Source organism: Pristiophorus japonicus, chromosome 3 (genome assembly GCF_044704955.1).
Source record: "Pristiophorus japonicus isolate sPriJap1 chromosome 3, sPriJap1.hap1, whole genome shotgun sequence".
Classification (NCBI taxonomy): domain Eukaryota; kingdom Metazoa; phylum Chordata; class Chondrichthyes; family Pristiophoridae; genus Pristiophorus; species Pristiophorus japonicus.
The window spans coordinates 111,003,505-111,030,236 of NC_091979.1; the positions used below are offsets into that span (position 1 = coordinate 111,003,505).

Genomic DNA, 26,732 nt, shown 5'->3' on the forward strand with positions numbered 1-26,732 from the left:
CCCGATAGTCTGCATCCCAGAGTACTTAAGGAAGTGGCCTTAGGAATAGTGGATGCATTGGTGATCATTTTCCAACAGTCTATCGACTCTGGATCAGTTCCTATGGACTGGAGGGTAGCTAATATAACACCATTTTTTTTTTAAAAAGGAGAGAGAAAGCGGGTAATTACAGACCGGTTAGCCTGACATCAGTAGTGGGGAAAATGTTGGAATCAATTATTAAAGATGAAATAGCAGCACATTTGGAAAGCAGTGACAGGATCGTTCCAAGTCAGCTTGGATTTATGAAAGGGAAATCATGCTTGACAAATCTTCTGGAATTTTGAGGATGTAACTAGTAGAGTGGACAAGGGAGAACCAGTGGATGTGGTGTATTTGGACTTTCAAAAAGGCTTTTGACAAGGTGCCACACACACACGAGATTGACGTGCAAAATTATAGCACATTGGGGGTAATGTACTGACGTGGATAGAGAACTGGTTTGCAGACAGGAAGCCGAGAGTCAGGATAAACGAGTCCTTTTCAGAATGGCAGGCAGTGACTAGTGGAGTGCCGCAGGGCTCACTGCTGGGGACCCCAGCTCTTTACAATATACATCAATGATTTGGATGAAGGAATTGAGTATAATATCTCCAAGTTTGCAGATGACACTAAACTGGGTGGCGGTGTGAGCTGCAAGGAGGATGCTAAGAAGCTACAGGGTGACTTGGACAGGTTAGGTGAGTGGGCAAATGCATGGCAGTTGCAGTATAATGTGGATAAATGTGAGGTTATCCACTTTGGGGGCAAAAACAGATTATCTGAATGGCGGCAGATTAAGAAAAGGGGAGATGCAACGAGACCTGGGTGTCATGGTACATCAGTCACTGAAGGTTAGCATGCAGGTGCAGCAGACGGTGAAGACGGCAAATGGCATGTTGGCCTTCATAGCTTGGGGATTTGAGTATAGGAGCAGGGAGGTCTTGCTGCAGTTGTACAGGGCCTTGGTGAGGCCTCACCTGGAATACTGTCTTCAGTTTTGGTCTCCTAATCTGAGGAAGGACATTCTTGCTATTGAGGGAGTGCAGCTCAGGTTCACCAGACTGATGCCCGGGATGGCAGGACTGACATATGAGGAGAGACTGGATCGACTGAGCCTGTATTCACTGGAGTTCAGATGAATGAGGGGGAATCTCACAGAAACATAACATTCTGACGGGACTGGACAAGTTAGATGCAGGAAGAATGTTCCCGATGTTGGGGGAGTCCAGAACCAGGGGTCACAGTCTAAGGACAAGAGGTAAACCATTTAGGACCGAGAGGAGGAGAAACTTCCTTCACTCAGGAGTTGTTAACCTGTGGAATTCTCTTCCGCAGAGAGTTGTTGATGCCAGTTTGTTAGATATATTCAAGAGGGAGTTAGATATGACACTTATGGCTAAAAGGATCAAGGGGTATGGAGAGAAAGCAGGAAAGGGGTATTGAGGTGAATGATCAGCCATGATCTTATTGAATGGCGGTGCAGGCTCGAAGGGCCGAATGGCCTATTCCTGCACCTATTTTCTATGTTTCAACGTGTTAGGCTTTCACCAAGTGGAGTTGAAGAGTAGGGAAAACTAACTATAAGGAGACATACTATTGTGTACCAGCAGTGGTAAGCTAGAATCAGGTCCCTGAAATCAGAAAATTTAGAAAGTAACAAAATATTTAATTGAAAAACTTCACAGCCCAAGAGATTAACACTTCATGCAACCAAAAGTGAATAGAAATTAGCAACGGCAGGCATAGGAATCTTTGCAGAGCTAGTCAGCAAACAAATATAACTACAAAACAATACTGTCTTTTGGTGGTAATATTCCTGCAAAAACTTGACATACAGCATATTTAAAAGGCAAAGCCTCCTTGCCATCAGTATGTAAAAAGACCAAGCTATTGTTCATTAGATATATTCAAAAGGGAGTTAGATGTGGCCCTTACAGCTAAAGTGATCAAGGGATATGGAGAGAAAGCAGGAATGGGGTACTGAAGTGCATGATCAGCCATGATCATATTGAATGATGGTGCAGGCTCGAAGGGCCGAATGGCCTACTCCTGCACCTATGTGTGTCTATGTTTACTCAGTTAACAAATTCACATCCCAGAAAGCCACATTCCAAATTTAGCAGGACCCATCTACTTTATGCCAGATTGGATAAACTAACAATAGTTTACAACTGTGTAACTAGTTAGACCTCTTCAGAGAGCATTAAGAGACAACCATGGCTTCTGAACTCCAGAAAAGACCCTCAACCAAGGACTATTTCACAATCTGTTTAGCACTGGGCTACAGAATGGGATAATAACATTTTTATGTAAGGAGTGCATAAGTGTTCCAAGTATTAACTGTTGGATGGCCACTTAAAATAGCATTCTGTGAAATCAGGCTAATTATGTAATCCTTCGAGAAGAAACTTACCTTGAAAGAAGGAAACAAAATTCATCCACATCTGCAGAAGGCCCTGATCTTCCAAGAAACGTTTTGCTACACTTTGGTGTGAAAGGATATTTATAAAATCGCTAACTAAAGGCCAATAGGTGTTATTCTTTAGGAGTGGCTCACCACAATTTACAACAACGTGAAAATTGTTTTCCTCATCTAGATAGTGAGAAACAAGATATTACAAAATGAAAACACAAGTGCAGGTTCAGAGTTCAAAATTACAGCAGAAAACTCAATGTTTCCTTTTAACAAAATAATGACTACAAACCAAGGCAATTAAAAAAAATCTCAAGGTACTGAAATGTATTAGAAAATTAAACTGTGCCCCAATTAAATATAAACAAACACAAGGAAGCCTGTTCCAAAACTATTTTTATTTCCAATTACAATTATATGTTTGAAAAAAGCCTACAAAAAGGAATAGAATGTCATAAAATTGAATTTCAGCTCACCTTGCAACTCACTTTTGATAAGGCAACTTTCCATCATATAAAGTAACACAGTGACCATTATTTCCAGCAGCTGACATTCTTCAGTCACCTGACGTGCCAACTCTTCATTGCTAAATAACTGAACACTAATATGAACAATCCTATTGGACATAGTGTCTGATTCATGGCTCTTAATCAGAGTTTTCATAATGAAGGCATAATGCTGAACGAATGTTTTAGTAAAAGCTATCTGCAAAAAAAATAGTAAAAATTAATACTGCAACATTTTATTGGGGCAGAGATCACATCATCTAAAGGTAAGTGGATTAAGAGAGAACATGTGGTCCATGTGATCTTCTAGATTCGTTTTGATTGCCTGAGGGGGGGGGGCGGGGGAGGGTTAGAGAGGAATTTCTTCACTCATTGTCCTGGCTTTTTTTGCCTTTCCTAGGAAATTACATGACTGCGGGGGGAGGGGGAGTGGGGGGTAGAAAGTGTCTAGTCATGATACTCCCGTCTTCATGAGTGTGGGCAGGCTTGATAGACCAGCTGGTCTTTTCCTGCCAATCATTTCCATGTGTTCATATTTACTAACTTTGGTAAAACCAAGACCCAAGTTCAAATACTGGCATGTGTTAAATCTGCCCATCTTAAGTGGCAGATGACACCAAATTAATAGCTGCAATCTCCAACCAGAGGAAATAAAAGAATCCAGAGTTCCTGCTTTGTATACTATCGAGCAACTTTTACTGAAATTGCAAATGAATGATCAATGAATCGAACAGTCCACCAACACTCACTGGTGAGGAACAACCATGTGTTAACAACCTGAAACCCATCTCCACCCAGGTCAGATCGGGCATAGCAAGAAACATCAACATTAAGTTCAAATATTCACACATGAATGTACTACACCACAAAGTGGTAGGGCATATATCTATATCCACTGTTCCCAACATGGAATTCTCAATCTCAGCTGGATCATATTAAAAAAAATCTCCACAACAAAATAGGTGCTCAAGTACTTTGGGGCAATTAGTGCAAAAGTAGAGGTCTCCGATCAAGTCAGATTACTTATTCATCTTCCTAATCAAGGACATTGCTGTTTTTAAAAAATCTAAAATGAAAAATTTTCCACTGCAATTAACCAGATTTTCTTGTTTACTTGCTTAGATAATATAGTACACGCTGAACAGAGACAAGAGTTTCAACCCCTATGAATTCAATTTTTCTATATTCATTGCAAAAGTTTCTACACAGATTCTTGCTTTAGGAAGATTACAATTTACATGAGTAAATTCTTGTTCCTTACTTTGGTGTCTGCAGCAATTGGCAAGACCAGAAATCAATGATGATGCAGTTCAACACTGCCTTCCTCCCCACCTTAATCTGGGGTTCTTATTCACAGAAATTATTTGTATTTAAGTATAGGGAGTTAGATATGACCCTTATGGCTAAAGGGATCAAGGGGTACAGAGAGAAAGCAGGAAAGGGGTACTGAGGGAATGATCAGCCATGATCTTATTGAATAGTGGTGCAGGCTCGAAGGGCCGAATGGCCTACTCCTGCACCTATTTTCTATGTTTCTATATGAATTGGGAATCAGGGCTACAAGCACACAAAAGATTTTTTTTTTTCATGGTAATCTTAATGGGTAGAAGCATAGGTACAAAAAGGTGAGGCTACGCAATTTTAAAACAACTGACATCTGATCTTGGATCACCACCAACAGTAAGATTGCAAATCCCAGTTGCACCATTCTGCCCCAACTCCGAAATCAAAATATGGCAAGGAGCCTGCAGGAATGGAAGCAGCATATATTCTTTCTATAATTTTATTGTTTTATCATTTTAATGGGCAAAAAGTTATTTAATATTGTGAAATTCCACATAAAATAACCAGTGCTTACTCACATTTATCAATATGACAAAAAGTAGCAGCCTATTACTGTTAGAATAGCCACTGGAAATCTCACACAGAAATATGTTAAATAATTAGTTTAATAAATAGAAGAGGTTTCTCAGTTCAGAAAAGTAGGATACATGTCTGCTATTATTTAATCGCCATGTCATTAAAATGTCAATTGCTCAGTTGGTAAATATGTCAAATAGAAGGCAGCTTAAACAGATGTTTAGTCGATATAAATAATAACAGTAATTGTTAAGGGGCGTGGAAATTCTGTTTTGGGTCATAGAGGTTTTTTGAGCAGCAAAAAAAACGCTACGACTTGGAGACACAAGATTCGGGAAAAAAAAAAATGGGGAAAAATCCGCCCAGCGGGAAAAATCGGCGTTGCACCAAGATTCGCGGCAGAAACCGCGAATTTTCTGCAACTTTTCTCTGCGGCCGATACCGCTGTGAGTTGGGCCTAGGGAAGGGGGTGGCGGGGGGGAAAAACAAAAAATACTTTCCAAAATAATTTTTTTTTTTAAATCGCAAAACATTCACAAGACCATTTTCTAGCGAATCGCTGCAAAAGAATTTAAAAATAAGCTTTAACTTACCTTTTTTGCAGGTTTTCATACCTATAGTCGTTCCAAGGGCTGCACCGACATGTTTTTCCTCAAAGGTTTTTTTGACCCTATCTACGGGTCACCACTGTGACCAAACTCAGGCGAAAGTGCTTTTTCCGTCTTGCACGCCAGTGGTCCGCTCCCCAGTAGTATTTCAAAACCGCCGGCGGAAGAAGTCAAGGAATTTTCCACCACATCGTTTTCCGCTCAAAACGGCAAAATACTGCCGAGAAACACGGCAGAAGGTTGATGAATTTCCAGCCCAAACTGACTGAACTTCAGTGTTACTACACATATTACGCTCTTCGAGATAATTATGAATTTGGTACCATCGTGAGGTCAACTGTTACAGTATAATTGCACACCAATATAAAAGCAACGTTAGTATTATATCCAAGTGTTTTCTGCTTAACACTAATGTTATGCATATCCTGTGTCAACTTGACTCCAAGAGACCACTGGAGGAGGCAGTCTTACAACACTTGGTTTTGACACACCAGGGACAAAACAAATTTAAAACTGGAGTTTTTTTTTTAAATAAAAAAAAAAAAAGAAGAGTGCAGATATTTCTGCCTATGCTCTCTATGCATCTGAATTTTAACCACGGGAAGGCAGCTCTGCATTTGGGTGTAACCAGACATGCACTCCTAAGCAAAACTACAGTTCAAGACAGGCAATATAAACAGGACAATGCCTTGCTGGAACCAAGGTCTCAGACAGCAGAATGCATCTGTAAAAAAAATTCTGCATTAAATTGATATATAACATTTCTAAATTGAATCTAGCTTACTTTATGTGGTGTTACCAACAAGATTATTTTTAAGAAGCACACATGACTTAAATGTTCCTGTATGGTATACGAAAGGGTTAAAATAAGTTATTATTTGGTTTAAGTTGATGGTATTTAAAAACACAAAACGTTTACCAGCGAACTTGATGCATACATAGCTCCAATATACATACCTTATAGTCCTGATCAGGCAACATGTTTAGTAGAAAGGTTACCATTTTTTGCGGAAACTCATATTTGACAGTCCAAAACAGTATCTCTTCTAGAAAGCATTTATGTTTCAAAATATCCATGATGGATGGATCTGAAATGCAATACAGAAAGAGGATTTGTATATCTTGCTGGATGAAGGCGCCAATTTCAATCTGCTGTGTCAAATTCAGATTTGAATTGGTTTGAAGGTTACTGGTGTTTAAGGAAGAGTCAGTTGTGAGCACAGATAAGTCTTGATCTTTTGCTGTCAGGTAATGACATAGCATTCTGGTCACTAACAAATTGACTCAAATTTCTCAGTGGCAATCGGGATGCAGAATTACTGGGTTAGAAATCGCTGAATAAAGACAGGATTTGCATGCAAGACATGAAGCATGTCATACTTATAACACAGCTAATTTTTTTTAATCCGGTTTTATTGGTAGTGCAAGTCAAAATCAAAGACAGTCAATGGCCCAGATTTTGCGGTGATAATGATCCAAAAGGGTCAGCGTTCACCTTCATTACCCCTCTGAAAGTGACAGCAACTATCATTTGACTTGCACAACCAATAAGACATATCACACACTATTGATTTCCATTTATAAGTCTCGTCCAACAGGTATATAGTGCAAGGACTTATACTTAGTCCACGAACGTAAAAACATATAAACTGGAGTAGACCCTTTGGCCCCTCTAGCTTGCTCCGCCATTCAAAAAGATCATGGCCTCAACTCCACTTCCCTGCCCACTCCCCATAACTCTTGATTCCCGTATAGTTCAAAAATCTGTCTATCTCCATCTTAAATACATTCAATGACCAAGCCTCTCTGAGGTAGAGAATTACAAAGATTCACGACCCTCAGAGAAGATATTCCTCCTCATAGTTTTAAATGGACGACCCTTATTCTTAAACTATGCCCCCTAGTTTTAGATTCCACCATGAGTGGAAACATCCTCTCAGCATCTACCCTGTCAAGTCCCCTCAGAATCTTACATGTTTCAATAAGATCACCTCTCATTCTTCTAAACTCCAGTGAGTATAGACCCAACCTGCTCAATCTTTCTTCATATGACAACCCCTTCACCTCAGGAATCAACCTTGTGAACCTGCTCTGAACTGCCTCCAGTGCAAGTATATCCTTCCTTAAATAAGACGACCAAAATTGTACGCAGAATTCCAGGTGTGGTCTTACTAACGTCCTGTTCAGTTGTAGCAGGACTTCCCTACTTTTATATTCCATCCCCCTTGCAATAAAGGCCATTATTCCATTTGCCTTCCTAATTACTTGCTGTATCTGCATGCTAACATTTTGTGTTTCATGTACAAGAACCCCCAGATCCCTCCACATTTTGTAATCTCGCCCCATTTAAATAATAATTTGCTTTTTTATTTTTCCTACCAAAGTGGACAACCTCACATTTTCCCACATTATACTCTATCTACCAAATATTTACCCACTCACTTACCCTATCTATATCTCTTTGTAGATTATTTGCTTCTTCCTCATGACTTGCTTTCCCACCTATCTTTGTATCAGCAAATGTGGCTACATTATACTCGGTCCCTTCACCCAAGTCATTAATATAGATTGTAAATAGTTGAGGCCCCAGCACTGATCCCTGTGGCACCCCACTAATTATTTTGCCAACCTGAAAATGACTGATTTATCCCAACTCTCTGCTTTCTATTAGTTAGCCAATCCTCGATCCATGCTAATATATTACCCCCAACCCAGTGAGCTCTTATCTTGTGCAGTAACCTTTTATGTGGCACCTTATCAAATGCTTTCTGGAAATCCAAATGCACAACATCTACTGATTCCTCTTTATCCACCCTGCTCGTTACATCCTCAAAGAACTCCAGCAAATTTGTCAAACATGATTTCCCTTTCATAAAACTATGCTGACTCTGCTTGACTATTATGATTTTCTAAATGACCTGCTACTACTTCCTTAATGATGGATTCCAGCATTTTCCCAATGACAGATGTTAGGCTAACTGGTGTTTAGTTTCTGGTTTTCTGTTTTCCTCCTTTCTTAAAATAGGGGCGTTAGATTTGCGGGTTTTCCAGTCCGCTGGGACCTCCCCAGAATCCAGGGAATTTTGGTAGATTACAACCAATGCATCCACTATCTCTGCAATCACCTCTTAAGACCCTAAGATGCAGGCCATCAAGTCCAGGGGACTTGTCCATCTTTAGTCCCATTAAATTTGCCGAGTACTTTTTCACTAGTGATATTGTTTTAAGTTCCCCCTCGCAATAGCCCCTTAATCATCAATTATTGGGATGCTTTTAGTGTCTTCTGCTGTGAAGACCGATGCAAAATATTTGTTCAAAGTCTCCGCCATTTCTGTTTCCCATTATTAATTCCCCAGTCTCATCCTATAAAGGGACCAACTTTTACTTCAGCTACTCGCTTCCTTTTTATATACCATAACTGTCTGCTTTTATATTTCTTGCTAGTTTACTCTCATAAGCTATCTTCTCTGTCTTTGTCATTTTTTTTAAGTCGTCCTTTGCTGGTTTCTAAAAAGTTCCCAATCCTCTGGCCTTCCACTGTTCTTCGCAACATTATTTTCAATTTGATACCATCCTTTACTTCCTTAGTTAGCCACGGATGGTTCATCCTTCTCTTAATCTTTCTTTCTCACTGGAATATATATTTGCTGAGAGCTATGAAATGTTTGCCACTGCTTTTCTACAGTCTTACCCTTGAATATATTTTTCCAGTCCACTTTAACCAGCTCGGTCTTCATACCTTTGTCATTACCTTTATTTAAGTTCAGGACACCAGTTTGAGAACCAGCTGTCTCACCCTCAAACTGAATTTGAAATTCTACCTTGCTATGATCCAAAGAGGATCCTTCACTACGAGATCATTAATTAATCCAGACTCGGTACACATTACCAGATCTAAAAGAGTCTGCTCTCTGGTTGGTTCCACAACATATTGTTCCAAGAAACCATTCCGCATACACTCGATGAACCCCTCCTTCCAGGCTACCTTTGCCAATTTGATTTGTCCAAATCAAGATGATGATTAAAATCGCCCACGATTATCGCCGTACCTTTCTTACAAGCCTCTATTATTTCTTGATTTATACCCTATCCTACAGTGTGGCTACAGTTTGGGGGCCTGTAGACTACTCCCACCAGTGACTTCTTACCCTTATTATTTCTCATCTTCACCCAAACTGATTCTACATCTTGAATCTTCGGAGCCAATATAATTTCTCACTACTGCACTGATCTCATCTCTTATTAACAGAGCTACGCCACCTCCTTTTCCTTTCTGTCTATCCTTCCAAAATGGCAAATATCCCATAATATTCAGTTCCCATCCTTGGTCACCTTGCAACCACGTCTCTGTAATAGCAATCAGATCATACCCATTTATTTCTAATTGTGCCGTCAACTCATCTCTTGTTACAAATGCTACATGCATTCAGATATAGGGCTGGATTTTTGAGTTTTTGCAATTTCACCCGTCTCCGGGTGCAAATCGTAGCACAAATTTTTTTTTTTTTTTTTTAGGGCCGAGTTAGCGTTAGCGCCAGAGCGCGCAACTTTCGCCAAATGAATGTTGCAGCCGAGCGTTAGCGTTAGCTCCGGCATTGCACAACAGAGCCGAAACTTCTGCCCCGAAAAAAAAAAAATCGGCCCTTCAGCACACACGCAAATTTTTTTGTTCGTTTCTTCCCGCGCTTCTGGTCTGCTGTCCGATCGCAAACACTAATGCAGTGAGCGACCGCGCGCATGTGCTGTACACCCGGGGCTGAATCATCCATTTTACTTTTGGATTTTGAGGATGGAGAAGGAGGACAGCAGGCAGCGTGCGAGACGATTAGGAGGCAAACGAAGCACTTGTGGGGGCTGTGGAGCAGGGATGGTCTAAATTGTACAGGAGGGGTGGATCTCGACCCCTCCCATCAATTTTTGAACAGAATCTGGAGACAAATTGCAGAGGAAGTCTTTGCCTGTGACACTGTTGGAAGGACTGCAACACAGTGCCGAAAGAAAGTCAACAATCTTTCGAGGGTCATTAGAGTACAATTTTTATTGATGCACTCCATTACTTAAAATTATAAATCTGACACTGTTAATTTGGTACCCTATTTGCCATGAATGATCTTTACACATTATTAAGATTGCTTTCGGAGATCTTAAATGATGTTTCCGCACTTCGAAGTCCTCCGAATGAACCACGTGCAACTTCCAAGGCCATTAAACAGAGGACTGCATTACATTCACACAGTCTGATATAAGTGCTTTGTAGCTATCTGTGTATGTCACAAGAGCAGATGGGCCCTCTTGTAAGCATTCCCATTTTTATCTTTGCAGGCAAAGAAGTCACACAAATCGCCGGGAGCAGCAGTGCACAGGCGGCGGTCCGCCTCAGACCCTGCCACTCATCGATCTGCAGGAGCGAGTGGCAGGTCTCATCGGCGTTTCAGATCGGGCAACTGCCTGTGAGGGTGCTGACCCTTGCTTGGATACTGAGGGTAAGTGCTGCACACACTCTAGGCTGGGTTGGGGCAATGTCATGCAATGTCTCTGGACTACATATACTGGAGTAGCAGCAGTCCTTCAAATGAGCCTGTGATATGTGACCTTTCTCATGTCACCCTACTGCTAATCACTCATCTGTTGCTTTCTATTTCCAGATGACCAGTCACAGGTGCTGCATCCCTCACATCAACCCTCCACATCAGGCCATCATGAGGGGGAGGAGGAGGAAGGAGTTTAGCGATCAGCCTACTCCGGGCAGGTGGTGGGGGCGCAGATGCACTAGACACCTCTTTTGTCACCGGCAAGTACCTCGTCCAAGGATGATCTTGCATTCCTGGACTTTGAGATCTCGGAGGCTCCTGGGACTAGTGGCGGCAGGCAGCAACACAGTTCTGGGGTCGAATACCGTATGCCATCTCTCCAGAGGGCGAGTTTTGGTCTCCTAACTTGAGGAAGGACATTCTTGCTATTGAGGGAGTGCAGCGAAGATTCACCAGACTGATTCCCGGGATGGTGGGACTGACCTATCAAGAAAGACTGGATCAACTGGGCTTGTATTCACTGGAGTTCAGAAGAATGAGGGGACCTCATAGAAACGTTTAAAATTCTGACGGGTTTAGACAGGTTAGATGCAGGAAGAATGTTCCCAATGTTGGGGAAGTCCAGAACCAGGAGTCACAGTCCAAGGATAAGGGGTAAGCCATTTAGGACCGAGATGAGGAGAAACTTCTTCACCGAGAGAGAGTGGTGAACCTGTGGAATTCTCTACCACAGAAAGTAGTTGAGGCCAATTCACTAAATATATTCAAAAGGGAGTTAGATGAAGTCCTTACTATTCGGGGGATCAAGGGGTATGGCGAGAAAGCAGGAAGGGGGTACTGAAGTTTCAGCCATGAACTCATTGAATGGCGGTGCAGGCTAGAAGGGCTGAATGGCCTGCTCCTGCACCTATTTTCTATGTTTCTATGAGTCAGCAAATTCGGCCTGCTGACAGACAGGCAGACGCGGAACGGGACATGGGACTTTCCGAGAAAGCATCCTGCTCACCAGTCAGCTCCTTGATGTCCTGGGTAGGATTCCCGCGAGCATCGAGAAACTTACTGCGACTATAGCGGAGGTAGGGTAGCAGATTGTTGGTGCGAGCCGCGAAACCTGCGAGGCCATCAATGCCCACACCAGTGTGACACTCAGACCCACACCACCGGTGACTGGTAATGCCGATCAAGAGGCTTGCCAATCAGAAGCTGGGCCTTCCATGCCACCCTCCACATCAGTGCATCCCCAGTTGGCGTCTCCAATGTCTCTCCTCCCAATTCAGCATGACTCTGGTCACCTTGCTGCAACTTCGGGTAGAGGCATCGGCGAGGGAGGGGAATAAGGGCAAGTTGGGGGGCTAGAGAGAGAGAGAGAGAGAGAGACAGAGACAGAGACAGAGACACAGAGACAGAGACAGAGACAGAGACAGAGTCAGAGAGAGAGGAGAGAGCGCAAGAGCGAGACAGTGGTAAACGACAGTGGGGCAGGGGTTTTTCTCTCTCTCTCTCTCTCTCGGAAAATCCCGTCTCCTCATGATGGCTAAATTGTGTAGCATGCAGCACACCACAATGAACACACAGACCTGCTGAGGGGAGTATTGCAGGCACCCTCCAGAGTGGTCCAGGCATCGGAAACGCTGCTTGAGCACGCCAATTGTCTGTTCGACGATGTTGCGTGTGGCTACATGGCTCTCATTATAGCGATGCTCGGCTTCTGTCTTAGGGTTCCAAAGGGGGTCATGAGCCAGGTGGCGAGGTCGTAACCTTTGTCCCCCAGCATCCAGCTCTGGCCTGGACGCTGGAATATTCCCGAGACAATGCTCTCACGCAAGATGAAAGCATCATGGATGCTCCCTGGATATCGGGCATTGACTGCCATGATGCGACATGGTCGCAGACAATCTGTACATTCATGGAGTGGAATCCCTTTCAGTTTCGGTAAACCTCTGGATTGTGTAAAGGTGCTCGCAGGGCGATGTGTGTACAAGTCAAAGGCACCTTGATCCTTGGGGAAGCCAGCAATTCGTCCAAAACCTACAGCCCTTTCATTTTGTGCCTCCTTGGTCTTTGGGAAGTTTGTGAAGTCAATCCTGCCTGAGTACAGTAGTCACCTGGCAAATGCAGTGATGTGTAGCGTGCTGAGAGATGGAGAAAATGTCCACCGCGGATGCCTGAAAGGAGCCAAATGCATAGAAAGTAAGTGCCGCAGTCATCTTCACCTCGAAGGGCAGCGCAGTCCTATTGCCGCTGGTAGGCTGTAGGTCTGTCTTTATGACCTGGCATATCTCTGTCAGCACTTATTTTCAGAAGCGCAGCCTTCTAACGCATTGTGCCTCAGAGAGCTGCAGGTATGAGCGATGTTCCCTGTAAACTCATGGGGGCAAGGCCTCCTCCCCAAATGTCTGTGACCTCTGCGATTATGTTGAAAATGATCAATTGACGTCATCCGGCGGGCACTAACTTTTAGCACCACCGCAAAATCACTGCCGAAAGTTCCATCCAGGCACAAAATGTTGTGCGCCTCGTTTTGCGCCAAAAAAAAATGTTTTGCACCCCGCCCAGGTGCTAAATAGGGTGCAAATGAGCCGAAAATCCAGCCCATAGAGCTTTTAATTTTGTCATATGTATATGCTCTGTCCTTTCATGTCACACTCAGGTTCTCATTACCTCTATTGCTACCCTGCACTTTTGCCTTCTCCTTTCTCTTTTTACATTTCCGCTTACTGGATCCCACAAAGCATATCCACGAGATGGCAATGAACAAAGAAACCCAATGAACAGAAAATGAACTGAACTGAAATCACATCCCGCTGGCAAGGCTCTGGATCAGGCATGATCCAGAATGAGGGCATAAAAAGGAAGGCTACAGAATCATCATCATCATCATCGGCAGTCCCTCGAAATTGAGGAAGACTTGCTTCCACTCTAAAAGTGGAGTTCTCACGGGACTGAACAGTCCAATGCGGGAATTACAGTCTCTGTCACATGTGGGACATACAGTCATTGAAGGAAAGGGTGGGCGGGACTGGTTTGCCGCACACTCCTTCTGTTGCCTGCGCTTGGTTTCTGCATGCTCTCGGCGATGAGACTCGAGGTGCTCAGCGCCCTCCTGGATGCACTTCCTCCACTTAGGGCGGTCTTTGGCCAGGGACTCCCAGGTGTCGGTGGGGATGTTGCATTTTATCAAGGAGGCTTGGAGAGTGTCCTTGAAATGTTTCCTCTGCCCACCTTGGAACTCATACACGGCAAGCGAGCCCGAGTAGAGCGCTTACTTTGGGAGTCTTGTGTCAGGCATGCGAACAGTGTGTTCACTCAACGGAGCTGGTCAGTGCTTCGATGCTGGGGCCTCGATCTGGCTGAACCAACGTTCCCTTTAAGCTGGCAGCCGGTGAACCTGCTACCCAATGCAAAAACCATGCATGGGCCGCACAGCCCGTTAAAGAGTTTGCATGGCCCCCAAATATTTAGAACATTGCAGCCAATCCTTGAATATTTGGCTCATCCGCTTTACTGTACATATAATGGCAATTTTGAAAAGAACAACTGCAAATAAAGGACATCTGATCCGGCGCAGTTTTGATGAACTGAATGACCTCCTTCTGTGCTGTACTATTCTATGATTCTAAATCCTTCAGGTGTCCCTAATTTGCAGGTTTCACTGTATTTCACAAGGTCTACAGTTTGGTTTTGCAAACTGAGGTTTACAAAGTCATCAGATTTGATTTTTTTTCTGTAGTTGTCCACTAATTATTTCAGTTGTTGTACCCAAATAAAACACATTTTCTGCAATGATAATACTATTTTTCTTTAGGTCACTGATCATTGCCCGGATTTTGCAGTCAGCTGCGAAAGAACAGCACTCGTCATTCACCTCGCTGATAGATGCCCAGAGTTTCTGTCGGCTCATCGGCATGGATTTCCTCTAATCCAGTGTCATTTCCAGCGCAGTGCCCTCTGCAGGGAATCTGTGGCATCTGTGAGCAGGTCAAGTAGCAGTGAGGCTCTTCAGCAATCAGACTGAAGAATCCTCACTGAGACACATTTAACTGCACATGTGTGGAGCCAGAATTTGCTGCCTGATTTACCCAGTGATAATAGCGAGCACCAATAGCCTCATCGTTATTATTACTGCCAAATCCAGGCCCATGTCTTTTGGAAATTAGTACAATGGGTCCTCAGGAGTAAACCAATATACACAGTTGCTCCCCCAAACAGAAAAGCAATGAGCAACAGTATTAATGGACATTTCCTTATCCATTTTTATCATGAATACGAAAAATTGTAATATCACTTGGGTCACTTCAGGGAGGGCATTCAAATATGTTCATCCAGTTTGCCCAATTTTGAAACAAAAACAGAAAATGCCAGAAACACGTATAGGTCAGTCAACATCTGTAGAGTAAACAGGCACGTTTACGTTTCAGGGGTGAATCTTTCTTCAGAACAGAAAATAAGAGGCAGACATGCATATTGATACAATCAGAAAAAAGGAAGAAATATTTGCATTAAAATTAAAATAAACCCAGAGAGCAATCATGAGTGGAATTATGGAACAGATTATTTCAGTCAAATAATGGCCAGACACAAAAATTGCACAAATAGCTGAGGAAGTGGGAAGCCTAGAGAAATGAGGAAACTGGAGGTGAAAAACACTGAAAATCTGCAGGCCAGGTATGAAATTCAAAAACAGGTTTGAAAATGAGGTACCAAACAAACACAAAATACTGGAAACATTCGGCAGGTCAGGCATCATCTGACAGAACAGATCAGTTACCATTTTGGGTGCAGTATTTTACGAATAGTCTGCTCCCGAAATGGTCTGTTCTCTGCCACAGACAAAACTTGACCTGTTGAGTGTTTCCAGCATTTTCTGTTTTTGTTTCAGATTTCCAGCATATGTAGTTTTTTACTTTTTGATTGAAAATATATAGCTAAACGTCTGAGATCAGTTAAAACCACGGGCTTGCAGGGTGCAAAAAAGAAAGATGAGATACTGTCTTCAAGCTTGCATTTGGTTTCATTGGAACAGTGTACAACATCAATGACAGAGTCAGTGGTAATGGGCTCATGTTTCGGACCCCTGCTAGAACAGCGCACATCGGAGAGGCCCGCCTAATTTGTAGAATTGAAAAAGCGGCAAATACCTCGCGATCCTCCGATATCTGTAGGCCTTTTCCAGCTCGGCGCGGCACAGCAGGAGCTGCTGGGGGCGGAGCTATAGCCCTGCGCCAAAAACAGTGCCGGCAGCTGCGCACGTGCGCAATAACTCCTGGCCCTCCCAACATGTCCTGTCTCCGGGCGACGACCCTATCCCTGGCCAAAGGGACGTCGCCCCTATCCTGGGCCGAGTGGCCTGACAGTACCTGTCTCTTCCGTGGCGGCCCGCCCGGCATCTCACTGGGGGCAGGCCCCACCCGAAGTCCTTGGCGACAGTGGCGGAGCCCGGCCGAAGTGCTGGTCGGCAGCGGGGACTGCCCGACCGGCATCTCCTGGGGGGGGGGGGGGGGGGGGGAGGCCCCGTCCCAGCATGCTGTTAGAGGGCTCCCAGTTCTGCAGTAGGCGAGTTGAAACTTAATTTTTATTTATTGATTGATTTTTTTATTATTTTTTACTTTTTGATTTTTTTTGATTGATTTATTTATCATTTATTATTGATGATGGCTCTTTATTTGTAAAAGTGAAGTGTTTAATGCTTGTAAACTTCCCTTCCCCCCCACCCCCGCCCCCTATTTCTCGTTCCCTACGCCTAATTTACAAAGTGTAGGCAAGGTTTTTCTGAGTGTACAAAAATCTACACTTACTCCATTCTAAGTTAGTTTGGAGCAAGTGTTCGCTGCCTAAACTTGCAAAACAGGCGTAAGTGACTGGTAACGCCCCCTTTTGAAAAAAACACTTCTAAAACGAAACTATTCGAACTGACTAGAGTTGGAGCAAAGTAAATGCCGAGAATTGTAATTTCTAAGATACTCCATTCTAAACTTGTTGCTCCAAAAAAAATAGGAGCAACTTGAGCCGAAACTTGAGCCCAATGGGAGGGTGAAGTAAAGAGGAAAGCCACAGGTAGCTTGGGGTCACACTTGTGGGCAGAACCAAGGCATTAATCTGCTGTTGGTTTCCCCAACATCGGAGTGAATCACACGATGAACTGCAAATACAGTGTACTAGTTTCAATGAAGCACAACTAAATTGCTGGGTGTATGGACGTGTGTGTAAAAGTCAGAGTGAACCCTGCTATGATGCCTTCCACACTTAAGGCCGACACATGAACAATGGCCACTTTGTTAATGTACTGAAGGTTAACTAGACCCTGTGGAAACATAGCCCAGCACGGAGTCAACGCATTCATGAGTGGAGCGACAGTGACAAAGAAAATACAATGATTTCACAGAATCATTACTTATAAATCTTTAACCATCAGCAATAAGTTCTTTTCAAAAAAAATACCTTTGGTGCTGTTGCAGAGTTCAACCCTTTTCCTTTTGCCAACACGTTGATTGCCATCCTGCTCCTCCTGAAAAATGAAGGAACGACTGTTAAGGAAAAACTTAATTTAATCTTTTGTCCTGCCAGAGCATTGTTGTAAATTACCTTGTGAAGGAAAAGGCAGAACGTTAATGAATATGCACATTTCTATCAAGGGTGCAAAACAACAATAATCCCATGGTTGCCTGGTATAAACTCACCCACACTCAGTTTTGAATCGAAACAAGACCAGTGTTTAACAATGACTAAATAAGTCAAATTCTTTTGGGGGTTTTTTTTATAAATGGGATACTGGGATTTTATCAGAGTTTGAGATTGTATTTCACAGTTCCACCATTTATAATTAGATCAAATTCAGTTTTTTTTTTTAAAACACGAGATTATGAGATTTTCTGCAATTTGGATTGTATTCTGCAATTCGGATTGTATTCTGCAATTCCATCCATTTTCCTGCAAAACCATAAATAATTGACCTTGACCAGTTGGTAGCATTCACACCATTGAATTAGAAGGTTGTGGGTTCATATCTTCTATATACTGAATCGTATAATCTAAGCTGACACTTCAGTGCAATATTGATTATCGCATTGTTGGAACTGCTGTCTTTTAGGTGAGACATTAAACAAGGACCACATTTGCCTGTAGCTCAGATGGAAGTAAAATATCGCATGGCATTATTTTAAGAGCAGGGAGTCCTTTCAGTGTCATGGACAGCATCTCTCCCTCAACCACCACCATGAAAAACTGATTAAATGGACATTCAATCATTTGCTGTTATTGGAATCTTGCTTTACACAAATTAGCTACTGTGTTCGCCTACATAACAGTACGCTGTGCTTCAAAATTAATTCACTGGCTGTAAAGCACTTCGATTCATCACAAATACACAAAAGGCATTATGCTCCTTCTTTCATGATTATTTCCATTATTTTCACATACTTGTGTTCAATCTAAATCATCACCACCAACACAAGTTTTGTATCACCTTCACATACAGCAAGCACTTACAATTTGCATTATACTTTTATAACACTCCAAACTGTTATTTGAACATAAGAAATAGGAGAAGGAGTAGGCCATTTGGCCCATCGAGTCTGCTCCGCCGTTTAATAAGATCATGGCTGATCTGATTATGGACTCAGCTCCAATTCCCTGCCTGATCCCCATAACCCTTTATTCCCTTGTCTCTCAAATCTGTCTACCTCTGCCTTAAATATATTCCATGACCCAGCCTCCACAGCTCTCTGGTGCAGAGAATTCCATAGATTTACAACCCCCCAAGAGAAGAAATTCCTCCTCATCTCGGTTTTAAATGGGCGGCCCCTTATTCTGAGACTATGTCCCCTAGTTTTAGTTTCCTCTAGGAGTGGAAATATTCTCTCTGCATTCACCTTGTCGAGTCCCCTCATTATCTTATATGTTTCGATAAGATCACCGTTCATTCTTCTGAACTCCAATGATTATAGGCCCAACTTACTTAACCTATCTTCATGTCAACCCCCTCATCTCCAGAATCAATCCAGTGAACCTTCTCTGAACAGACTCCAATGCAAGCATATCCTTCCATAAATACGTAGACCAAAACTGTACGCAGCACTCCAGGTGTGGCCTCACCAATGTCCTGTACAGCTGTAGCAGGACTTCTCTGCTTTTATACTCTATCCCCCTTGCAATAAAGGCCAACATTCCATTTGCCTTCCTGATCACTTGCTGTATCTGCATACTAACTTTTTGTGTTTCATGCACAAGGACCCACAGGTCCCTCTGTACTACAGCACTTTGCAATTTTTCTCCATTTACATTGCTTTTCTATTTTTTCTGCTAAAGTGGGTAACCTCACATTTTCCCACATTATACTTCATCTACCAAATTTCTGCCCACTTACTTAGCCTGTCTATATTCCTTTGCAGATTTTTTGTCGTCCTCACAAATTGCTTTTCCACCCAGCTTTGTATCATCAGCAAACTTGGCTACATTACACTCGGTCCTTTCATCCAAGTCATTAATATAGATTGTAAATAGTTGAGGCCCCAGCATCTAACCCTGCAGCACCCCACTTTCAAGAAAAATATATTCCAGTGAGGAGGAAAGGGTGAAAGAGAAAAGATAGCCATCCGTGGCTAACTAAAGAAATGAAGGACAGTATCCAATTAAAAACAAGGGCATACAAAGTGGCCAAAACTAGTGGGAGGACAGAAGTTTGGGAAGCTTTTAAAAACCAATGAAGAATGATTAAAAACTGATTAAGGGAAGATAGACTATGAAAGTAAACTAGCATGAAATATAAAAAAAGATAGCAAGGGTTTCTATAGGTAGATAAAAAGGAAAAAAGTGGCTAAAGTAAATGTTGGTCCCTTAGAGGATGAGACCGGGGAATTAGTAACGGGGAACATGGAGATGGCAGAAACTCTAAACAAATATGTTGAATCAGTCTTTACGATAGGGGACACTAACAATATTCCAACAGTAGATAGTCAAGGGGTTATAGTGGGTGTGGGGGGGAGGAACTTAACACAATCACAATCATTAAGGAGGTGGTACTCAGCAAGAAAATGGGACTGAAGGCAGATAAGTCCCCTGGACCTGATGGCTTGCATCCTAGGGTCTTGAGAAGTAGCAGCAGGGATTGTGGATGCATTGATTGTAACTTACCAAAATTCCCTGGATTCTGGGGAGGTCCCAGCAGATTGGAAAACTACAATGTAATGCCCATATTTAAAAAAAGGAGGCAGACAAAAAGCAGGAAACTATAGACCAGTTAGCCTAACATCTGTGGTTGGGAAAATGTTGGGAGTCCATTATTAAAGAAGCAGCAGCAGGACATTTGGAAAAGCAAAATTCAGTCAGGTAGAGTCAGCATGGATTTATGAAGGGGAAGTCATAAGAACATAAGAAATAGGAACAGGAGTAGGCCATACGGCCCCTCAAGCCTGCTCTGTCATTTAATAAGATCATGACTGATCATGGACTCAGCTCCACTTCCCTGCCCACTCCCCATAACCCTTTATCCCCTTATCGTTTAAGAAACTGTTTATTTCTGTCTTAAATTTATTCAATGTCCCAGCTTCCACAGCTCTCTGAGGCAGCGAATTCCATAGATTTACAATTTGAGAGAAGAAATTTCTCATCTCGATTTTAAATGGGTGGTCCCTTATTCTAAGATCATGCCCCCTAGTTCTAGTCTCCCCCATCAATGGAAACATCCTCTCTGCATCCACCTCGTCAAGCCCCCTCATAATCTTCTACGTTTCAATCAGATCACCTCTCATTCTTCTGAATTCCAATGAGTCGAGGCCCAACCTACTCAACCTTTCCTCATAAGTCAACCCCCTCATCCCTGGAATCAACCTAGTGAACCTTCTGTCTCAGGATAATCCTGTCTCTATTTGCTTCTGTTTATATACTTATAATAAATAAAGCTTATCAGAAACCCATTACATTACAGTCAAGCAGCAAAGTCATCAATGATGTGCATCATATCCATGCTTGAGAAAAATAGACCTTTAGGTTTGCACACCAATAATATTCACTCACTTCTATTCAGGGTACTTGGCGACAAAATAATGTTCTATGATCTATCAGAGTAAGCATTATTTATGTGTATCTAGTAAAAAAAAAAGTAACCCATTTGAAATTGGATTGAGACTGCCCAAAGAAAGTTAAAAAGACTGCCTTCACATGATAATTCCTGGTTTGAAGTTAAAAACAGGTGATCTCATTTTTGTTTTAAATTAAACTGATGAATTAAGATTGACCTAATTGCCTTCCTTACCTGTAATTATCTTATGAATTAGGAAACAAGGGAAGTCTATTTGGATGCAACTTCTGCATAGCTCACATAAAAGTATACACAAAAGGATGAAAACCCAACAAATGTCATGCAAATGGTTCACGAAAGGCTTTACTAAAATACTGTGGCATTTTTCATTTCCCACAGTGAGATTACCAATTTAGTGATGATTTGTGCCAAATTAAGGACAATTTTGTGATTGTGCACCCATGCTCACCAAGATTGAGACTACACAAATTCATTTCCACATAGGATTCTTATAAAGGGAGATTTTCATCACTCTGGGCTGAATTTGGATAAATATCCCAGAGATAAAGTCAGCAGTCTTTATATTTAAACACACCTCATCAGAAGAGTCCATCTGTCCTGTTCCTGCTGTTGCACCTTTTAAGATAAAAAGAAATATATCAGAATGCATGCTGTAATACTGATGGGGAAAAACAGTAACCCAATACAGGATGGAAACATCTAAACATGATAATTCACCGCTTTTGAGGACAACAATCTTTAATAAAACTGGAAAGTACGTTAAAACACTTTAAAAAAAATTATTTCCGGGATGTTGGCGTCATTGGTAAGGTCGGCATTTATTGCCCATCTCTAACTGCCCTCGAGAAGGTGGTGATGAGCCGCCTTCTTGAACCACTGCAGTCCTTGTGGTGAAGGTACTCCCATAGTGCTGTTAAGGTTTAGAGTTCCAGGATTTTGACCCAGCGACGATGAAGGAACTGCGATATATTTCCAAGTCGGAGGGGGGGAACTTGCAGGTGATGGTGCTCTGATGCACCTGCTGCCCTTGTCCTTCTAGGTGGTTGAGATCATGGGTATGGGAGGTGCTGCCGAAGAAGCCGTGGTGAGTTGCTGCAGTGCATCTTATAGATGGGAACACTGCACCTTCGGCACGCTGGTGGTAGAGGGAGCAAATGTTGACGGTGGTGGGTGGGGTGCCAATCAAGCAGGCTGCTTTGTCCTGGATGGTGTCAAGCTTCCTGTGTTGTTGGAGCAGCACTCATCCAGGCAAGTGAAAAGTATTCCATCACACTCCTTTGGGGAGTCAGGAGGTGAGACACTCGCCGCAGAATACCCAGCCTCTGACCCGCTCTGGTTACCACAGTATTTATGTGGCTGGTCTAGTTAAGTTTCTGGTCAATGGTGACCCCCCCAGGGATGTACGTATGGTACTAAATAAAGTTTCAAAAATGGTCAGCCATCAAAATTATTCTTAGTAACAATGAAGGAGAGAAGCGAGTTGTGTAGGTCCCACATAGGAGGACATAAATTCCACATTCAAATAGCTTACTGTTCAGTACCACTGTCTAAAATAGGGCAATGAGTAGCTTAATTTATTTATTTTTAACGAGGACTACTGCAAACAAAGATGATATTTTAATATATATGAATCAACGGCTCAGTTAGCAGCAATTTTGCATCAGAATCAGAAAGCTGTGGGTTCAAGCCCCATTCAAGGACTTCAGCAGATAGTTTCGTGCAGTACTGAAGGAGTGCTGTGGTCCTTTGATGACATATTAAAATTAGGTCTTGTCTGGCTGTGCAAGTAAACGTTAAGGATGCCATTAAAAAATGAGGGAGTTCTCCGAGTCCTGGCCAATATTTCAACATCACTAAAAACAGAAAATTATTTTACTGCACATACCTAAAAGTTATGCAAATTAAACTATGGAACAAAAACAAGTATTTATCCAATTCCCTTTTGAAAGTTACTATTGAATCTGCTTCCACCACCCTTTCAGGCAGTGCATTCTAAATCATCATAACTCACTATATAAAAAATATTCTCATCTTGTCTCTAGCTCTTTTGGTACCCAAACGTAATTCAACATTTTTGCATTTTCAAGGGCTGCGAACCAGCCTTTATTGCACCCTGACAAACTCTCTCCCAATGAAGCATCAGCGTTGATATCTACCTGATATTTTTCATATGTAATTCTCTTTTTCTCATGCTCAACACAAAAATCAGTTCTTAAAAGCAAGCATATGAACTAAAGTGAAACACGGAGTACAAAATAACCTGGGACAACATGTCCTGGATAAATAGACCAACTAGATTTACGATTTCCACAACTTCAGATGAATTATTATTGGTCACTCAAGATTAAATCACCAAATAGATTTATATATAAATTGAGTAATTTCAAGAAGCAAGCAGTTAACGCGAGTTGTTGAAGTTGGTCCAAATAGTACACAAGATTTATACCAGGTTACAAAACCTTACACTAATCTTACAGTTCATGTTCAGAAACAATTTTTAAAAATTAGAAATTCTTCTAGATCTCAGAATAGCACAAGTGCACACATGATTTATGAAATATTTGGTTTAAGCATGATACAGGGCAATAGCCAATACCTCTTCATTGCTTTAAAGTCTAAGCTGATACAATGGAATATCAAAATCTCTTTTACAAATAAGTTAAAGTCACAGAAATTGCCTATTATGTTTACAACTCTGAAAGAAGGGAACTTTGATTTTAATAAACTGCCTTCCTTCCAGCACCATTAATGGCAGTCATCTGCAATACCTGATGCCCAATTCACCCAGTCATAGGTGACTCATTCCCCTTTGAAGTGACATCTGCACAGGAGTCAGGCTATTTCTCCCAATACAGGGACATAAACATACCTTCCAGAAAATAATGGGAGACATTTATACTTGTCACAATACTACCAATCTGTAGTCTTGTCATTCGACAAACCTTCACAAACATGTTACTTACCCAAAATAGTTACATTACTTGCCCCTGCCATTTGATCCAGTACAGATGTTACAGATCGTTCCTTAGAAGTTACTAGACCAGAGCCTTTTAATGCAGCCAGATATTTTTCGTAATTTTTCTTTGCATATGTCTTTTCTCCAGTGCCTTAAGAGGAAATATAAGTAATCTTTCAGCCAATTAAACTTTTAATAGCATCAAAAAACATTTCAAAAAGACCAACTGTGCAGGCTCAACATTCAATACTGTAATAATATGGTGGATACCATCTACTGTACATCATACAAGCTGTATGCAATTTAAAGTACAACTACTCAGTTGAACAAACTATAAATCGAATATTATTCTGGCAACTGCTAAAATGTCACGCGATATAAAATTTACAAGTAAACAGGCCGATTACTCCATGTTGGCGTCTATCCTCCACATGATCTGTAGTCCTTATCCCATGTGCCTGCCCTGTACCCATATCCCTTTATTCTCCTCTCCTTCAACCACCTATCTAATCTATTTTTAAAAGGTGGCATCACCTCTGCTGCAATTACCAGCTCTGCTCATAGATTCCACAGCCTCACAGCCCTCGGGTGTCAATAAAATGTTTGGCTGCTCTCTATCCAAAATATCCATATCTCCTCATTCTAGACTCCCACCCCCACCCCAATCAATGGAAACATGCTGGGTTTTCTTCTATTCTGTCTCATCACTTATAATTTTAAATCACTCTGTAATCTCCTCTGTTCTATGAAAACAGCCCCAATTTTCACGTCATTCTTCATATTTGCATACTGCCAGCCTTTTCCTCCCGAACTCCTCAAGACCGCCCTCCCCATTACATAAGAAATAGTAGGAGTAGGCCATACGGCCCCTCAAGCCTGCTCCGCCATTTAATACAATCATGGCTGATCTGATCATGGACTCAGGTCCACTTCCCTGCCCGCTCCCCAGAACCCCTTATTGGTTAAGAAACTGTCCATCTCGGTCTTAAATTTATTCAATGTCCCAGCTTCCACAGCTTTCGGAGGCAGCGAATTCCACAGATTTACAACCCTCAGAGAAGAAATTCCTTCTCATCTCAGTATTAAATGGGTGGCCCCTTATTCTAAGATTATGCCCCCTAGTTCTAGTCTCCCATATCAGTGGAAACATCCTCTCTGCATCCATCTTGTCAAGCCCCCTCAATCTTATACGTTTCAATAAAATCACCTCTCATTCTTCTGAATTCCAATGAGTAGAGGCCCAATATACTTAACCTTTCCTCATAAGTCAACCTCGGCATCTCCGGAATCAACCTAGCGAACCTTCTCTGAACTGCATCCATAGCAAGTATATCCTTTCGTAAATATGGAAACCAAAACTGTATGCAGTACTCGAGGTGTAGCCTCACCAATATCTTGTATAGCTGCAGCAAGACTTCCTTGCTTTTATACTCCATCTCCTTTGCAATAAAGGCCAAGATTCCATTGGCCTTCCTGATCACTTGCTGTACCTGCATGCTAACCTTTCATACACCAGGACCACCAGGTCCTGCTGTACTGCAGCACTTTGCAATTTTTCTCCATTTAAAATAATAACTTGCTCTTCGATTTTTTTTCTGCCAAAGTGCATAACCTCACACTTTTCAACATTATACTCCATTTGCCAAATTTTTGCCCACTCACTTAGCCTGTATGTTCTTTTGCAGATTGTGTGTCCTTCTCACACATTGCTTTTCCTCCCATCTTTGTACCGTCAGCCAACTTGTCTATGTTACACTAGGTCCATTCATCCAAGTCTCTAATATAGATTGTAAATAGTTGGGGTCCCAGCACTGATCCCTGCGGCACCCCACTAGTTACTAATTGCCAACCCGAGAATGAACCATTTATCCAGACTCCGTTTTACTCTGCATCCCAGAACCCTTGTTGGCGCACACTTTCAGTCTACAAAAGGTTATCTCCTAATGTTACTTGCATCAACTTATTACCAATTGTAAATCCTATGTCCACATATATAATGGAAACTGTCTATACAAACGTTTCACCCTGCAAGTCCACAATCTGGCTACTGGGTGACGCTGTTATCATCTTTTACCTACAAATCACTCAAAATGCTTTCATCAGTTACTATTTTCTTCCCTCAGTAATTGAAATTTTGAATGTACAAAACAGCTTAAAACAAAAAACAAACAGTATGTTACAATAACACAATTAATATCCATTGAATTGTCATTAATTTCTTTTCATGCCTTCATTTAAGTTTTTACTTGAAGGTCCCATCCTCTACAACAAGTCTGAGCTCCCAGAGCTGTGATGCGGTGAGCTAAATTTGAAATGTGCAGTCCGATAATGTGCAAGGCACCTAACTTCCCAGGATGCATCAGTCAGCTGTGCTGATTAAATATTTTCCTTAAGTTTCTGCTCAATTATTTTTCCAACATGATTTCAAGTAAATCTAGTGGACACATTTCAAAGAAACTTCATTCAGATAATGTTTATCTTGATTTTTTTAATAAAAAAGAAGCTATTTTAAAGGGGTACGTTAGTAAAACAGAAAGACGGACTACTGATCATATACTAGGATAGTCTAGGGGCTATGGGGGGGTGGGGAGGAACTTAACACAATCACAATCACTAAGGAGGTGGTACTCAGTAAGATAATGGGACTAAAGGCAGATAAATCCCCTAGATCTGATGGCTTGCATCCTAGGGTCTTAAGAGAAGTAGTGGCAGGGATTGTGAATGCATTGGTTGTAATTTACTAAAATTCCCTGGATTCTGGGAAGGTCCCAGCAGATTGGAAAACTGCAAATATAACACCC

The 26,732-nt window shown here is 41.9% G+C and overlaps 1 protein-coding gene across 7 annotated transcripts in view; it reads right to left on the reverse strand.

Annotated features, from left to right (window-relative positions):
- The window catches only part of ubr3 (ubiquitin protein ligase E3 component n-recognin 3), a 439,870-nt gene that overhangs the window by 381,793 nt on the left and 31,345 nt on the right, over positions 1 to 26,732 (reverse strand). For 6 of the 7 annotated variants that reach the window (XM_070875678.1, XM_070875676.1, XM_070875679.1 and 3 more), the window contains 6 exons: positions 23,939 to 24,082; positions 21,550 to 21,590; positions 17,378 to 17,444; positions 6,366 to 6,496; positions 2,911 to 3,139; positions 2,435 to 2,614 (listed from right to left, as the gene is read on the reverse strand). In XM_070875678.1, the coding sequence (XP_070731779.1) occupies positions 2,435 to 2,614; positions 2,911 to 3,139; positions 6,366 to 6,496; positions 17,378 to 17,444; positions 21,550 to 21,590; positions 23,939 to 24,082 (792 nt within the window). The remainder of the gene's footprint in view (positions 1 to 2,434; positions 2,615 to 2,910; positions 3,140 to 6,365; positions 6,497 to 17,377; positions 17,445 to 21,549; positions 21,591 to 23,938; positions 24,083 to 26,732) is intronic. The other variant, XM_070875681.1, reaches the window with a different exon arrangement.